This window comes from Mandrillus leucophaeus, unplaced genomic scaffold, assembly GCF_000951045.1.
Source record: "Mandrillus leucophaeus isolate KB7577 unplaced genomic scaffold, Mleu.le_1.0 Scaffold596, whole genome shotgun sequence".
In the NCBI taxonomy this organism is placed as follows: Eukaryota; Metazoa; Chordata; class Mammalia; order Primates; family Cercopithecidae; genus Mandrillus; species Mandrillus leucophaeus.
In genome coordinates this window covers 1,976,597-1,995,448 of record NW_012106430.1, presented here as the reverse complement: position 1 = coordinate 1,995,448, position 18,852 = coordinate 1,976,597, and the positions used below count along the sequence as shown (strand labels likewise).

The 18,852-nt window shown below is 39.3% G+C and overlaps 1 protein-coding gene across 1 annotated transcript in view; it reads left to right on the top strand.

The window, feature by feature from the left end:
• Window positions 1-18,852, top strand: part of AKAP6 (A kinase (PRKA) anchor protein 6) — a 520,177-nt gene that overhangs the window by 218,385 nt on the left and 282,940 nt on the right. Inside the window, exon 5 of the mRNA XM_011999517.1 lies at window positions 5,428-7,197. Coding sequence (XP_011854907.1) covers window positions 5,428-7,197 — 1,770 coding nt within the window. The remainder of the gene's footprint in view (window positions 1-5,427; window positions 7,198-18,852) is intronic.

Genomic DNA, 18,852 nt, shown 5'->3' with positions numbered 1-18,852 from the left:
TCGGAATCATAGAATCTTAACATGGTAGGGCTGAAAGGAATCTGAAAAAGTCTAGTCCATGTAGACTAACATGTAAATTGATGGGCCTCTTACTAGAATGCCACAGCCCCCACAGCTCTGAGGACTCAGGATCTCCACATCTCTAAGTTGTGAATGTTAAATTTCATGTTCAGTTGGTGGTGAAACATAGTTTTAAAAAAAGAAAGATCTAAGAAGGCATTTGGAACTAGGCTTCAGTTAACTTAATTATGGATAAGGAACAAAGCAAAATGTCTTGCTTCAAATTAGAAAAAGAAAGGAGAGGTGTACTTTGCTATATATATATATTTTTTTTTTCTTTTTTTTTTTTTTTGAGACCAAGTCTCGCTCTGTTGCCCAGGTTGGAGTGCAGTGGCACGATTTTTGGCTCACCGCAACTTCTGCCTCCTAGGTTCAAGCGATTCTCATGCCTCAGCCTCCCCAGTAGCTGGGATTACAGGCACATGCCACCATGCCCCACTAATTTTTGTATTTTTAGTAGAGACAAGGTTTTGCCATGTTGCCCAGGTTAGTCTTGAACTCCTAGGCTCAACCGAACCACCTGCCTCATCTTCTCAAAGTGCTGGAATTACAGGTGTAAGCCACTGTGCCCGGCCTACTTCATAACACGTTAAATGGAGGTGTATTTAAGTGGAGTGCATGGCTAGGCAGCTCTCACCCAGCTACATGTACTATACAATTACATGTGATATTTCTGAAATAAGGGCAGTAAAACCAACAGGCAACACCCCTAACTCCATATCTTCCTGAGACTTTATTATGTACATATGTTAGAAAACTATGTGGGAAGATGATGTGGAAGGCAGCAATGGAACTAAAAACATTAGTATTGCTAAGCAATATTTTCAGAGATAAAACTCATTCATCTACTCTGAGAAACTTCAGAGAACTTTCTTTTCTTACAATTGCCTCTGCACGGTGAAATACTATATACTGTTTTTGGTTTGTTTTTTTTGTTTTTGTTTTTGTTTTCAGGGAGGGATATTTTTTCACATTAAAAAATACAGTTTGAATAAAAAATAGTTACCCCCTGAGGGATAAAAGAATACAAATAGGGTGCAGTTTATATTGCTCGGGTGATGCACCAAAATCTCACACATCACCACTAAAGAACTTATTCATGTAACCAATCACCACCTGTTCCCCAATAACCTATGGAAATAAAAAAATTAAATAAAATAAAAAATAGTTATTACCCCCCGAGTGACAATCACTCAACTGTCTCACCAGTTAAGATGGCATTTATTCACTAGTTGAGATGGTTGGCCAGACTGATACGGTGGGACAGGATGGGAGAGAGCTTCCTCTGAAGCATTAAGTGTTTTTGAGTATGGTGTTTTCTTTTCTAAACCAGGACCTGGCTAGAGATTCCTGAAGATTTAAGAAAAGGCAGCCATACTTTAGTCTCTGAGATGTATCCATTAAGCAATATATTCATGTAATATATATATTGTAATTATATATATAATGTAATATATATGTCATATATATATTTTTTCAATATATTCATGTAACATTACTGATTGAGCATCTGTTATTCTTGAGCAAGACAGTATCCCTGGTCTTAAGGTGCTATGACCACCAGAATGGGGACTAAATGTATTTGCAGGACTGTCATATTCCCTGCTTGTCCAAAGGCAGGTGGCTGACACTTGAGTTTGGAGTGTAATTTTTACCTGGACCCTCAAATTTCTTTCTTTTTTTTTTTTAATCTATCATATAAACGCTTTTCTTTAATCTCATATAAGCACTGCAGTGCAATAACCATGATAAATGTAATAGAAAATCATGTTGCAAATTTCAACTATTAATTTAAATAGGTTTTATGGGATAGTTTTGGAATTTAACCATCGTTTTATAATACTATTTCTATAAAAGAATAAGTTCTGAGTAATGAACAATCAAAAGATTAAAGAAAATACAACCTGCTTTTGAATTGGGAATCTCACTATTATGCTTTTAAAAATTGCATAAAGTATAACTTTTGTTTGGCTGACTGATTCCTAGTTCAGTTATGAAGCACAAAAGTTATACAATTCCATTTAGGTAATTTTTGTTGAGATTGGCAGTTAATATTGATTTCTTATTTTGTGCAGTATAATTTAGTATTAGCAATAACTTTCATCTTGAAACTTTCCTCCTCAATATACTTCATTTTTAAAATAATAACATCATAAGAGTGAACATTCATTGAGCACTCATCCATGTACTAGACTTCTATCTTACATATATTACCTCCTTTAAGCCTCTCAACACCCCTATGGCGTGGCTTATCATTTCCTTTTTATAGATGAAGGAAATAAAGCTTAGCAACATCAAGCTACTGGCTCATGGTCACATAACTAATTAGTGCTAGAGCCAGAATTTGAAACTTGGGCTTTTAATTATTGGGGTTAACTAAAACTACATAATCAGAGAAAGAAATTATAAGAAGGCATAGAGAGACATTCTAAAATGTCATCATTCATTCATTCATTCAACAAATGTGCATACTCTGTGCAGATCACTATGCTAGGTGCTACGGGTACCCTGGTGAGACAACCATTTTCTGTGTGATTTATACTCTCGTGGTACTTACAAACTAGTGGAAAAAGCAGATTGATCAGATAATCACAATAGTATTTATAAATTGAGATAAATGCTTAAAGAGAAAGCAGGGCTTACAATAAAAGATTCTGACTTATATGTGAATCTGGAATCTTGAAAAAGTGAAACTTAAGCTGAAATCTGAGTGATAAGGAAGAGTCAACTAGTTAAGGGGTATAGGCTGGAAGCTTTCCAGGCAGAGCAAACAGCATGTGCCAAGGCCCTGAGGTAGAAGAGAACATGGTATTTTCAGAAAGTGAAAGGAGGACACTGTGGCTGAGTGTGGCCAGTGAGGGGAGAATAGCATAAGAAAGGCCTCTTTGGGTCTGACCTGGAAAGGGTTTTGGTTGTGTTTTAAAAATAGTTGTCTATGATATCGTTTATTTCTGTTTTCAGTCATATACTTGGGAGATCTTCAAATATTAAAGCAATATATCTTTGTGTCTTTTTTTATATCTATGTGTCATTTTTTGCTTTTATTATTTTTAATTGACACATAACAACTGTACATATTTATAGGGTACAGTATAATATTTCGATACATGTACACAATGCAATGATCAAATCAGGGAAATTAACATACACATCACTTGAAACATTTATTGTGTCTTCATGTTGGGAACATTCAGAATCTACTCTTCTAGCTATTTGGAAATGTAGAATAAATTGCTTTTAATTATAGTCATCTGACCCTGCTACAGAAACCAGAACTTATTCCTCCTATCTAGCCGTAATTGTGTATCCATTTACTAGCCTCTCGCTATCCCCACCCCCTACCTTTCCCAACCTCTAGTAACTGCTATTCTGCTTTCTGCTTCTCTGAGTTCAACTTTTTTAGCTTCCACATATGAGTGAGAACATGTGGTATTCGTCTTTCTGTGCCTTGCTTATTTCACTTAACATAATGTCCTTGAAGCTCATACATGTTGTCACAAATGACAGGATTTCCTTCTTTTTGAAGGCAAAATAGTATTCCATTGTGGATATATACTGCATTTTCTTTATCCGTTCACCTGTTGGTGGACACCAAGGTTGAGTCCATATCTTGGCTATCATGAATAATGCTGTAATAAACATTGGAGTTCAGGTATCTCTTTGACGTGCTGATTTCCTTTTCTTTGGATATATACTCAGTAGTGGGATTGGTAGTTCAATTTTTAGGTTTTTTGAGGAAAGGTTTGGATTTTGAACTTAACAGCAACAGGATGCTTCTAAAGGACTTTAAATAAAGAACTAACAGATTTGCAATTTGTAAAGGTTACTCTGGTGGCAGTGTGGAAAACAAATTGGAGGTGGGGGCATGCCAGTTTAAAGTAATATCTAATGGCCAGAATATAGACTTTGGGGACAGCTTTCATCCAGGGCCGGTGTCATCTTTTGGTCCAAGCTACTCTTATGTAAGACAGCGACAATAGTACAGTCCCCAGAAGAAAAATTTAAGGATTAAATGAAAAAGTAATTGTAGTAATCAACCATCATCATTTATAGATGAGGATTCTGAGGCTTAGAAAAGTTAAATAAGGCTTTTCATCTGTTTATCTAGATGTTATGGAATGAGAGTGAGCAGAGTAGGAGATAAAGGCAGGGTGAAGGTCTGAAGGGAGAGAACATTCCAAAAACAAAACAAACAAATGAGCAGTAAAACCAGATGTAAGATCCTGGAGAAGCCAGATCTTGGGAAAACCTGGCTGAAAGGATCACAGGGTCCAACTGCCACATGGGATCCAGCTTCAGTTGGCTCACTGCAGTTCTTCCTCCAGAAAAAATGGAGATCTGGGGATGCAACAGCCCTTCACTTTTCAGTTTTCTTTTTTCATTTCCTGAGGGGGCTAGGTTAGATCAGGCTGTTATTTAGCCAGCAGGCATAATAGGATGGTTCCTGGGACTCTTCTACCCTAAACAAAGCATCAGTGAAAATCTTTCCATTTGTTGTATGAAATCGGAAACTGCAATAGTAATGAGACAAAAGCCTTAATTACAGAATTAAAGATTTAACAAATTAAAAATAGTTAATTGTAATGCTGTTTTTTTTTTTTAGTGCGAGGGAGTTTTAAATCAAATCAGCCTATCCAGAATTATGAATAGTAAGAAATATGTGCACCTAATAGCTCACATACACCAGTGGGGGTAGGACTTGGGGAGAAAAACATGCAGAGGGAGGAGATGAGGCTATCTCTAATGATAAAGTTTGGACATTCATTAATTTTCTCCTTCAAAAGGATGGGGCCAAACAGAAACTGGTCTCGAACTGTTACATATTTGCAAATTCAGTAGTTTACCTTCCTTCGATTCATCAACATATATTTAACACACTGGCTTATTATAATTAATCATTCTACTTAAAAATATTCATTGAGCATCTACCATGAGTTAGCCACTGTGGTAGTTACTGGAATGATAGCAAAAAGCAAAACACATTCGTGGAGATTTTACTTTTACATTATTTTGATCCCAGAAATTGTATTACTTAAGGCTTTGTTTATGAAATTCTTATTAAATGAATAATATATTATTTTAAAGTTGAAAATTAAGGCAAGAATGGATACTTTTGGCTTGATCTTGACATTTCTATTAAGGCTGTATGCTCCAGATTAGTGAAAAATCTTCAGGTGTTTAAGAAGAAGATACTATATAAAGCAATGTGGTAATTGATTAATATCCCTTTGTGTATGTCAAATCAGAAGCAATAGAGACCAATACATTTGACCTTTATAGTGCCCTGTACTGAAATTTCATTTAAATAGCAGCTGATGTTATAACTCATGTTGCATTTACTGAAACCATTGCCATTGTCTGTTTCAGGGCCGACTTGATTCTCTTACAGAAGTGGATGACTCAGGACAATTAACTATCAAATGTTCTCAAAATTACTTGTCTCTGGATTGTGGCATTACTGCATTCGAACTGTCTGACTACAGTCCAAGTGAGGATTTGCTCAGTGGGCTAGGTGACATGACCTCTAGCCAAGTCAAAACCAAACCCTTTGACTCTTGGAGCTACAGTGAGATGGAAAAGGAGTTTCCTGAGCTTATCCGAAGTGTTGGGTTACTTACAGTAGCTGCTGACTCTATCTCTACCAATGGCAGTGAAGCACTTACTGAGGAGGTATCTCAAGTATCTCTCTCAGTAGACGACAAAGGTGGATGTGAGGAAGACAATGCTTCTGCAGTCGAAGAGCAACCAGGCTTAACACCGGGAGTGTCATCGTCTTCAGGAGAAGCTCTGACAAATGCTGTTCAACCATCCTCTGAGACTGTGAAGCAAGAATCCAGTTCCTCCTCCCATCTTGGTGCAAAGAATCAGCAGCCTGTTCCTTGTGAAAATGCAACCCCCAAGCGAACCATCAGAGATTGCTTTAATTATAATGAGGACTCTCCCACGCAGCCCACAGTGCCAAAAAGAGGACTTTTTCTTAAAGAGGAAACTTTTAAGAATGATCTGAAAGGCAATGATGGAAAGAAGCAAATGGTTGATCTAAAGCCTGAGATGAGCAGAAGCACCCCTTCGCTAGTAGATCCTCCTGACAGATCCAAACTTTGCCTGGTGTTGCAGTCTTCCTACCCTAACAGCCCTTCTGCTGCCAGCCAGTCTTATGAGTGTTTGCACAAGGTGGGGGATGGGAATCTTGAAAACACAGTCAAATTTCACATTAAAGAAATTTCTTCCAGCCTGGGAAGGCTTAACGACTGCTATAAAGAGAAATCTCGACTTAAAAAGCCACACAAGACCTCAGAAGAGGTGCCTCCATGCCGAACACCTAAACGGGGGACTGGTTCAGGCAAACAAGCTAAAAATACAGGGAGCTCAGCAGTGCCAAATGGAGAGCTTTCTTGTACTTCCAAGGCCATAGAGGGGCCACAAACAAATTCTGCTTCCACATCCTCCCTTGAGCCTTGCAATCAGAGAAATTGGAATGCCAAATTGCTATTGCAGTCAGAAACATCCAGTTCACCACCTTTTACTCAGAGCAGTGAATCCTCTGTTGGCTCAGACAACATCTTGTCTCCGGTGCCACTTCTTTCAAAACACAAAAGCAAAAAAGGTCATGCCTCCTCTCCAAGTCACGTCACCAGGAATGGTCAGGTTGTGGAGGCCTGGTATGGCTCTGATGAATACCTAGCACTGCCCTCTCACCTTAAGCAGACAGAAGTATTGGCTTTGAAGTTGGAAAACCTAACAAAGCTTCTGCCTCAGAAACCCAGAGGAGAAACCATCCAGAATATTGATGACTGGGAACTGTCTGAAATGAATTCAGATTCTGAGATCTATCCAACCTATCATGTCAAAAAGAAGCATACAAGGCTAGGCAGGGTGTCTCCAAGCTCATCTAGTGACATAGCCTCTTCACTAGGGGAGAGCATTGAATCTGGGCCCCTGAGTGACATTCTTTCTGATGAGGAGTCCAGTGTGCCTCTCTCTGGCATGAAAAAGTATGCTGATGAGAAGTCAGAAAGAGCTTCATCTTCTGAGAAAAATGAGAGCCATTCTGCCACTAAATCAGCTTTAATTCAGAAACTGATGCAAGATATTCGGCACCAAGACAACTATGAAGCCATATGGGAAAAAATAGAGGTAAAGTGATTTTCTTAATATGAATGATTTCTCACTTGAGTTTTGGAAGTAATGCTGGGAGAAGGTCACACTCTCTACACTCTATTATAAAATGTATGGCTATTTTTGATAAATCTGATTCCCCAAAGAAAGAAAAGAAAAAGCACAATGATCACTGCATGTGACAAAGAGTATGAATCACTAGGAACTGCCCTTGTCAATGCATTAGCTTGATGTGCTCCTGCATGATATAGAATTCTCTGTTGATATTGTTCAAGTCTATCATGACTACTGATGAATGCTGGAATCCCTTGGATCTAATACAAAATTAAATAGAACAATAACTATGCACACACAAGTAGCTCAGGAATATATGCATAGACTATTCCAGTTACCCCAGAGTGATTTTATTCATTTCTTCTGACTCTAGAATACGTTCCACATCTCCAATGTTAACTTCTTGTAAAAATAGACCAGATATTTCTAATTTATTATGGATCATTTTTTTCTTTACTCTTCCTCCTCTTTGAGAACCCTGGCTAATAACCATATTACTTATACCGTGTACCACCCATGGACTCTGGGATGTGAAGTTGACATTTTGGCTAAATCTGTACTTTTGAACAAATTACTAGATATGACAAAATGTTTGAGGACAGACTTATCAAAATTCTCAGGACTGACAGCTTGGGCAATGTAGGGAGACCCCATTTCTATATTAGCCAGGAGTGGTAGCACACACCTGTAGTCCTAGCTACTCAGGAGGCTGAGGCAGGAGGATTGCTTGAGGCGAGGAGGTTGAGACTGCAGTGAGTTGTGGTCATGCCACTGCACTCCAACCTGGGCAACAGAGTGAGACCCTATCACAAAAAAAAAAAAAAAATCTCAGGACTGAGCACCATAGTGTAAGTAATAATTTGACCTTTTAAGAGGCATCTGGGCAAAGAGATTCACTGTGATTACTGTGGTAATGGCCCTTTCCTCAGGAGGCCATTGGAAGTAGATCCAGTTGACTTGATAATTATTAATGGTTTCTTGTTTGATGACATATAAATGGCCACCCTGGCTACATATAATTTGTATATGACTTTATGGTATGCAAAGCTCTCCCACATGCCTTTTTATTTATTTACTTATTTTTTCTCTGAGCAGTTTCGCTCTTGTCGCCCAGGCTGGAGTGGAATGGCACCATCTCAGCTCACTGCAACCTCCACCTCCCAGGTTCAAGAGATTATCCTGCCTCAGCCTCTCATGTAGCTGGGATTATAGGTGCCCACCACCACGCCCAGCTAATTTTTGTATTTTTAGTAGAGACGGGGTTTCGCCATGTTGACCAGCCTAGTCTCGAACTCCTGACCTCAGATGATCCACCCGCCTTGGCATCCCAAAGTGCTGGGATTACAGGCATGAGCCACTGTGCATGGCCGATACTTTTTTTTTTTTTTTTTACTTGATCTTCACAGCTGTCCTGTGAAGGAGGCAGGCCATGCCAGATTATTCTCCCTTACAGAGATGGAAACAGGCTCCATGAGCTTAAGTGATTTTTCCCAAGCTAAAATAGATAGATAGATAGATAGATAGATAGATAGATAGATAGATAGATAGATAGATAGATAGATAGATAGATAGAAGGTAGATAGAGACAGACAGACAGACACAGATAGACAGAGACTGACAGACAGACAGGCAGAGACAGAGACAAACCAGACAGATCTTTTGTGTGGGAAGCTGAGACGCAAACCCGTGTCTTCAGATTCTTAGTCCAGTTTTCTTCTATAGTATCATGTTGCCTCCCTGAAAGGGGTTGTAGTTTCTCCTTCACCAGGAAACTATAAGGTAGGGGAGAAGAAAGTTCAGGACCCATTCAGATTGGATAGAGAATATTGATGTAACTGCTATGGGCACTCCTCCTAGTTGTTTTTTTTTTTTTTTTTTTTTACATCCATTCATTGTTGAACACTACTCTGAGACCAGCGTTGTGCTAGACACTGGGTACAGGTATAGTGCATATGGATAGAATAACCTGGAGGAAGAAAATGCAGGTTTATAAACAAAGAGGAAAAAGTTAACAAATATATAGCAATAATAACATATTAATCATCATTAACATATATCAAGTATTCATGTATCTAATCCTCACAACAACCCTAATATTAACCTTATTTTATGACTGAGGAGACAGGCTGAGAGAGACCATGCAGTCTGCTCCAGAGCCCATACTATTAACTACATGCCCTCATTCCTCTCCGTGAAGAAGTTATCAGTAAGTACTGAATATAAAAACTGGTATTGTAGAGAAGTAATAATATCAATGGAGCTAGAATTTGCCTAGGCAGTTCTTATGAAGTACTAAACCTTAAGTGGAGCTTTGAAGGATGTGCAGGATTCAGACAGATAAAGGAGAAGGAAGGTGGCGTTTCAGGTAGGAGGAGCATAAACTAAAACACAGAGGTAGAAATGGGAATGAGCATGATGGGGGTACAAAGAGAGCTGTCCTGATTGGAAGGTTTGTCATCAGAGATCAGTGAAAGTTTCCATACCTATAGTAGGTATGGAAAGTCCCTGAAGGCCACACCAAGGCAATTAGAATTTGTTCACCAGGCATCCACAGCAACTTCTCTGAAAGGGACTGACAGTAATAACTAATACTTTTTAAGCTCTTATTTTGTGTTTGGCTCTGTACTAAGTATTTTACATGCCTTACTCTACTTAAGTCCTAGAAGGGAGGATTTTTCAGATGAAGAAACTAAGGCAGAATGTGATTCGGAAACTTGCTCAAGTCCTCACAGCTAGTAAGTACAAAGCCAGGATTTGACCCCATAGCCAGCATTCTGAAAGCAGTGTAGGCCCTGGTCTCTAATAGTCTTTCCAGAAAGGTTAATTGGCAATAACAGAAAGATGGTCCTGGCAGCCATGGCGGTGACCAGGGCAGAGATGTTGGCCTGTGGCAGCCAACCGGAGGAACTGCTGTGATGCGGGTCAGGCAAGAGGAAGGGAGGGGAGTGTTGAGAAAGTGAATGAGTCCAGAAAACTGGTTCTAGACCTTTCTAGAAAGAATTCAGGAGCCATTTAGTGATCAAAGCCTGGTGTGGCCCACAGCTTGGCATGTTCCATTCTGAGCCTTGTTTCATCTTTTGTAAAAAGAGATGTTTTAACCAGATGATGACTATGATACCAACTTCCAGTCTGATTCTACAGTTCTACAAAAATGCAGCCAGGTTTTCAGCATCTGGAGACTGGTGTGTCTTTAATAGAAGGAAACATTTGGATGAGTAGCTGGTTTGAAGTAGAGATGGTGCAGGTAACTTTTTAAAAACTGTGCATAGATAGTATATGATGAAACTTTTAAGAAGAAATGGTTTATAGGCAGTTGAAAATCCCATACTGGAGTTGAGATATGAGGGAAGGACTAAAAGAAGATCAAGTTCCTTCCTCAGGCCAGCCTCCCTTACTACATCAGATGAGGGCAGCTGCCAACTTCCAGGTCAACTGACCTTGGCTGTCACTCTCTAGCTTTGCTCTCCTCCTTATAGTGACCCAGAGAACCTATTCTGCTTGCAAATATAATGACAGGATATTACTTAACATCTTCTTTATACAAGGCATCTACTAGGCATTTTACCTATAATAACTCTCCCATAAAGTTCTTATAACAACCCTCTAAGGTTTTTAATCCTAAATTACCACTTCTCTCCTGCGCCATTTTGGTCCTAGCCCCCATCACCTCCTTCCTGGATTACTGCAGTAGCCTCCTAACTGGTCTCTCTGCTTCTATTCTCCCACTACAGTCTATTTCCAACAGAGTAGCCCGAGTGATCCTTTTAAAAGATAAATCCGATTATGTCATCCCTCTGCCCAAAACTTCACAATAGAGGGTTGCCATTGTATTCAGAGGTCCTACATGGACTGTGACCCTGATTTCCTCTCTGACATCCTTTCCAACTACTTTTCCCCATGCTCGCTACACTCCCTTTCCTAGAACATACTTGGCATGCTTCTTGCCTTTAGGACCACTGTCAGCTGCTTTTGTCTACATCCTCTCCAACAGATGCCCTCATTTATAATTCCTTCACCTGTTCCAAGTCTCTGCTAAAATATTACCTTCTCAGAGAAGACTACCCTGACCATCTTAGAAAAGATGTAACCCAGCTGGGCACCATGGCTCATGCTTATAATCCCAGCACTTTGGGAGGCTGAGTTGGGCAGATCACTTGAGGTCAGGAGTTTGAGACTAGCCTGGCCAACATGGTGAAACCCCATGTCTACTAAAAATTCAAAAATTAGCCAGGTGTGATGGTGTGCACCTGTAATCCCAGCTATTCGGGAGGCTGAGGCAGGATAATCACTTGAACCCAGGAGGTGGAGGTTGCAGTGAGCTGACAGTGTGCCACTGCATGCCTGTCTGGGTGACGGAGTAAGACTCAGTCTCAGAAAAAGAACAAAACGAAACAAACAAACAACAAAAAAAAAACAGGTGTAACCTGACCTTTTCTTTCTTTTACAGATCTCACCGCATTCTGTAATTTTTTTTTTTTTTTTTTTGAGATGGAGTCACGCTCTGTCGCCAGGGCTAGAGTGCAGTGGCACAATCTCAGCTCACTGCAAGCTCTGCCTCCCGGGTTCACGCCATTCTGCTGCCTCAGCCTCCTGAGGTAGCTGGGGCTACAGGTGCCCGCCACCATGCCCAGCTAATTTTTTGTATTTTTTTTTTAGTAGAGACAGGGTTTCACCGTGCGAGCTAGGATGGTCTTGATCTCCTGACCTTGTGATCCGCCTGCTTCAGCCTCCCAAAGTGCTGGGATTACAGGTGTGAGCCACCATGCCCAGCCTACATTCTGTAATTTTATATAATTTTCTAATGTAGTATATTTATTATTTTTGGTCTGTCTCCCTCTGTTAGAATGGGAACTCTGTGAGGGCAGGAATATTTATCTGTTTAGTTTGTTAATGAATCTCATGTACCTAGAACAATGCCTGGTGTACAGTAAGTGCTCAGTAAAAACTATTGAGTGAATGAATCCCCATTTTAGAGCAGAGGAAACTGAATTTAGAAAGTTGAACGAACAATTTTTCCTATGCAGCACAGCTAATAAGTCACAGAGCCAGGCTTCAGGCCACCATCTGCTTTACCCCTCGCACAACATAAAGACTTGAGAATAGATGAATTCCTTCAAAGAAGGAGACTAGATGGAGAAAAGCAGAGGGACTGATGACTGAGATTCAAGTTGTAGCCCAGTTATGAGACAGGATCAAGGAAGAGATCCAGTTGTGGGGATCAGAAGGGACAGGAAGAATTATTGGGTATTAAATACATGGAGAGAGAGAAAGAGATACTAAATAAAATGGGCATGAGCTTTGTTATTTGCAAAAGATAGATCAAGAAGAATAAAGACTAAGGGGATAAAACCCAACAACCTTTAGATTTGTCTGAAATAATGAAGACCTTAGGAAAAAAACAGACTTAATGAAGGAATGAAAGTCATAGGTGATTAAGAAGTAAAAAACAATCATTTCTAACATTTCCAGGAATTGGATTGAAAACACAATATGAGGCAAAGGGCAATAGTTGCAAGTAAAGTCAAAAGTTTCTTTTAAAAAAAGTTGAAGCTTATTTGAAGGCAGAAGTGGCAAGAGAGATTAAAGTAGCTGGGAAGAGTATGTAAATATGGACGCACTGAGAAAGAAGAGAGGGTATGTGGAACTCATTGGGAGAATTACAGCCTGATATCAAGAACGATAAAATACTGAAAAATATATCCTGCTTCTAATCCCATTTCTGTCAGATGGAGAGCAGAGTCCATTAACTAGTCATGCCAAAGTGCTCCACTCTGTCTTCTCTGAGTCACACAGAATAGAAGGCAGGAGGCACATAGAAGCCCAGTAGCCGCAAGAGAGTGTGGGGCTCTGATAGAATCTCCAGTAGGTTCCTGTCCGTCTCCACCCCTCACATTTGTATCTTTCTTATAATAGGCTAATTTTGTAAAACAAAAGATTCTTTTTTCTTTCTTTCTTTTCTTTTCTTTTTTCTTTTTTGAGATGCAGTCTTGCTTTGTCACCTAGGTTGGAATGCAGTGGCACGATCTCGGCTCACTGCAAACTCCGCCTCCTGGGTCTCCTGGGTTCAAGCCATTCTACTGCCTCAGCCTCCCCAGTAGCTGGGATTACAGGCACCTGCTACCACGCCCAGCTAATTTTTGTGTTTTTTTAGTAGAGACGGGATTTCACCATGTAGGCCAGACTGGTCTCGAACTCCTGACCTTGTGATCCACTCGCCTTGGCTTCCCAAAGTGCTAGGATTACAGGCGTGAGCCACTGCACCTGGCCAAGATTTATTCTTTGGGAAAATTGATTTTTGGATAATATATTCGCATGGTTTTAAATCATAGACATTTAAAAATAGTAAATCTCCCTTTCATCCTTATCACTCCATCTTGAATTCTCACTTCACCATATGTGATCACTATTGTTTTTAGTACTTATATATTTTTAAGAAGGCCTTTATATATATAAGCCAATGAAAACAAAATTTAAGGCAATATTTTTAAAACTGGGGAATCAGTTGCAACCATTCCCTCTCCACAAATAAAAACTCCTAGTAAACTCTGAGTTCCCAATGGATGGTCTGTTCCCAGTCTTTTTCTAAGGGTTGAGGGGATTTTGCTTACCTCTGGCTGATTTACCCAGAACCCATTGTGTGAATAAATTACTAGAGCATCTTAGATCTGAGTGCTCAACACCTATGGGAACTTCTCAAGGCCTACAATTCAAAGTGAGAAGCTAAGTCAAGTAATGGAAACAGACACATTTGTTCTGATACATTCAAGAAATAGAATAAAAGAGATAAAAGTGAAGAATATATCTGGAACAGGTGAAATCAAACAGAATAGTGAAAAATTAACTTAGCATGATACCTGGACATATGTGGTGTAAGTTAATAGGGACTGGCAAACTATGGCCTGTGAGCCAAATGTGGTCTAGTACCTGCTTTTAAAAATAATGTTTTATTGGAACTCAGCCATGGTGTTTGTCTGTGGCTGCTTTTGTGTTACAGTGGTAGAGTTGAATAATTGTGACAGAGACCATATGGCCTAAAAAGATTAAAGATTTACTCTCTTGCCTTTTACAGAACAAATTTGCTGACCCCTGCTCTTGAGTAAGGAAGAAGAGAGGGAGATAATTTCTGACCAGCATATACTGTGTGCCAGGATCTGAAGCAGATTCTTTCATTTAATTTATATAATAAGCATGTGGAAGAGCTGTTATTGGTCTTATTTTACAGATGAGGACTCCAGGCTTAAATGCAAATGACTTGATCAGGGTCATAATGCTGCGAAGTGTGAGAGCTGGTATTCCAGCTGGGATGCCAAGCTAACTTAGTTTTCTCCATGAGATATAATCAAATGCCAGGGAATTTAGACAGTAATCACATATGAAAATAAAATCTATTTATGAAGCCCACAAATCACTACTAGATTAGTAAATAAACAGTGTGACTTCTTCCTCATAACCTGAAGAGAAATGAACTGGTTGGTAAGTAGCCACTTGTATAAGGTGGGTAATTATTTATGCTGGGTTAATAGCTGTATAATTCCTAGGGGAGCTGGCAGAAAGCAGCACAGGGTATGCCATCTCAGTGAAGCATTTCAGGAGATCTGTCCTTTGGGATATAGGACATGGTCCACCTCTCACATTTTGGGCTTTCTGCTGCCATTAAATTCTCAAAACTTGTCCTGGAAGATAGAACTTTGTCAAGTTGGACTCAGTGATATGGAATTGATGGATGCATGACATAACTGAGCCTGTTTGTTCACAAGAGATATACATGTCTTTAAATGCTAAATTAGGGCATCTTGATTATAGTTCAATGACTTAGCTGTTGTATATTGTCCTAGAGACATCTATAACCTAATTTAACAAACTTCTTTGGTGCCAGTTAAGGATGTCCTTGCACATAAGTTATTTTGGACTCATGGCAGCAAATATTTAGCTGAATTCTTCCTCTTTGTAACTAGACTGTAAAATTGCAATCAAGTGTGCTCCCAATTTTGTGGTAGCAGCACAAATGTGGCTACCATTGCTCTTTCTAGAGATGGAGCTGGGAAGTAGTGGTTAGTACCTGTGTAATATGAAGGTAGAGAAGTTTTTCCCTGCGATTAACTTGGCACTCATTTTTACATTTCTTTTCCAAGAGGTAGAATGGGTCCAGAGGGACCCATCCTAGCGTCCATACTGATGATAGCAGCCATTAAAAAGTATCATGTCCTTCTGAGTTTTCTTTATTGTGGTAAAAATATATATAACAAAATGTGCTATCTTAACCATTTTTTAAGTGTACAGTTTAGTAGTGTTAAGAATATTTACATGGTTGTAAAACAGATCTCCAGAACTTTTTCATCTTGCAAACCTGAAACTCCATACCCATGAAATAACAACTCCCCTTTCCCTCCCCCTACTGTCCTCTGGTAACCACCATTCTACTTTCTATCTCCATAATTTTGACTATTCTAAGTACCTCATCTAAGTGGAATCATATAGTATTTGTCCTTTTGTTACTGGCTTGTTTCAGTTAGCATGTCCTCAAGGTTCATCCATGTTGTAGCATGTGACAGGATTTCTTTCCTTTTTAGGGCTAATATTCCATTATATATCTATTCAACATTTTGTTTATCCATTCATCTGTCAGTGGACAATCTGGGTGGCTTCCACCCCTTGGCTATTGTGAATAATGCCGCTATGAACATGGGTGTACAATTACCTCTTCAAGATCCTACTTTCAGTTATTTTGGGTATATACCCAAAAACTGGATTGCTGGATCATATTTTTTTTTAGGAACATATATATTTTTTGAGGAATCTGCATGCTGTTTTTCAAAGTAGTTGCATCATTTTACAGTCCCACCAACAGAGTACAGACTTCCAGTTTCCCCACATCCTTGCCAATACTTGTTACTTTCTAGGTTTTTAAAAACAAGAATAGTAGCCATCCTAAGGGGTGTGAGGTGATATATCATTGTGATTTTGATTTCCACTTCTCTGAATAATGATGTTCAGCATCTTTCCATGTGCTTGTTGGCTATTTGTATATCATCTTTGGAGAAATGTCAAGTCCATTACCCATATTTTAATAGCGTTGAGTTTTGTTGTTCAGTTGTAGGAGTTTGTTATATATTCTTTTTTTTTTGTTTTCTTCATTGAGACAGGATCTTGCTCTGTTGCCTAGCCTGGAGTGTGGTGGCATGATCACAACTCACTGCGGCCTTGACCTCCCAGGCTCAATTGACCCATCTGCCTGAGCCTCCTGAGTGCTGGGACTACAGGCATGCGCCATCACACCTGGATAATTTTTGCATTTTTTGTAGAGACAGGGTTTTAGTCCGTTTCCCAGGCTGGTCTCAAACTCCTGGGCTCAAGCAGTCCACCTGCCTCAACCTCCCAAAGTGCTGGGATTACCAGCACGAGCCCCCACACCTAGCCCATTCTGACTATTAACACCTTATTATATGTATGATTTGCAAATTATTTTCTCCCATTGTGTAGCCTTTTTACTCTATTGGTGGTGTCCTTTGATGCATCAAATTTTTAAGTTTGATGTAGTTTATCTATTTTTGCTTTTGTTGCCTGTGCTTTTGGTGCCATAACCGAGAAACCATGGCCAAGCCCAATATAATGAAGTTTTTCCTCAATGTTTTCTTCTAGGAGTTTTTTCATTTTGGGTCTTATGTTTAGGTCTTTGAGTTCTCTCTCTCTCTCTTTTTTTAAAAAATTTCAATGTAGTTACCACCCATATTTTAAGGGTCTCACTCCGGGCTTTCTTTTAGGATAGGACACAGCTACAAGGTTAAGGCCAAGTCATCTTCTGGAATTTGTCTTGAAAAAAAAAATACTTTGAGAGACTTTGTTGTTGTTGTTGTTGTTGGTTTGTTTTTGTTTTTTGAGACAGGGTCTCACTCTGTCATCCAGGCTAGAGTGTGGTGGCGTGATGATAATTCACGTCAAGTCTCGACTTCCAGGAACTCCATTGATCTTCCCATCTCAGCCTACCCAGTAGCTGGGACTACAGTTGCACAACATCATGCCAGGATAATTTTCATATTAATTTTTGTAATTTTTGTAGAGACAGCATTTTACCATGTTGCCCAGGCTGGTGTCGAACTCCTTGGCTCAAGCCATCCTCCATCTTGGCCTCCTAAAGTGCTGGGATTATGGACAGGAGCCACCACTTAGCCCGTTATAACCTACTCTTTAAAAAAAAAAAGTACTGTGTAGCCATTATTTACTTGATTTGAGATACAAATAAGTCCCATTTGAAACACAGCTGTATCCTTTTTTATTCACCCACAGAGTAACTTGCAATCACAATTCTGCTATAAATTCAATTCTCACTTGCCTTTGATATTTCTTTTATACCCACCATGCACCAGTTTTCCTAGTGTTGATGGAGTAGTAGTGTGCTCTACACTACTTGGATGTTGATAATGATCTCTTATGAGTATCCTTATTAGGAAGCATCTTGAGGTTATGGAATTCCACTTTTCTTCACTGGCATTCCATTTTGCATGTGCCTTTCCCTTATGCTAACTTTTTCATTCACAGTTGCTAGTCCTCCTCTTGTCTCTGTATTCTCTCTCTTCCTTATATCTTGTTTCCCATTGCTTTTCTTTACTTATCTTCTCGGTCTAGTTCTCACTCTCTGAGTCACCCATTTTTTTAATTGAGAGTATCTTCTACTTTCTTCCTCTAGTATTGTCCTAGAGATTTTCAGATTCCAAATATGATGGCACTATGAGTTGTCTCTTCATTATCATTCAAACTTGAGCCCTTGATCGTTTCAATGCATTTCTTAGTCTTTAAAATATGTATCCCAAAAGTCAAGGAATTGTTTAGATACAAGAATAAAGAGAATTAGGATTTAGTTAAATATCAAGGAAAAAGTCAGATTCTTAAAGAATTGGATAGGTTCAGTTTTGTAATTAAAATGAGAAGATCCAAGAATCCTAAAGGATCACAGATTGAACTTGAGTTCAATTCTGCATTCCAGCTCACAAGAAGGGGAAATGGAGGGCAGCCACCTTTCTTCTTATGGATATGACTTGGAAGTTACACATGCCACTTTCACTCACATCCCACTGGCCCACTTTGTCACATAGCATTACCTGACCTCAAAGGCATTTTGGAAATTAGCCTCTAAGCTGTGAATATTGGGAGGAAGATGTCTCTTAAACTAACTACTAGTTAGAAATAAATTTGTTAGAGGAAGGGGAATGTGAGGTTAGAAAGAATAGGGCCAAAATATGAGGGACTTTGAATTCCAAGTGTTTGCATAGCATAGACACAAAATCAATACTAATGAATGCATGAATAAATGAGTATTTAAGAGAATGAGTAAGTGAACATATCATTGAGTTTGAACTTTATTATCTAGATCAGGGCTACAAACTAAAATTAAGAGGCCAGGAAGATAGTATAAATGAATCATACAGCCAGCTGTAAATGGGAGTGATGGGACTGAATCAACTGGAAGATACGTGACAAGTCTAAAGGGCAGCCACTACTCAGCTCCAGCTGATCAGTTGCATGGGAATGTGGGCCATTTGTGACAAGATCTTGGAATTTTTAAAAAGAAGTAGGAAATCTGGGTTTTATGTGACATCTCCCAATTTTTAGATGTTGGGTCTG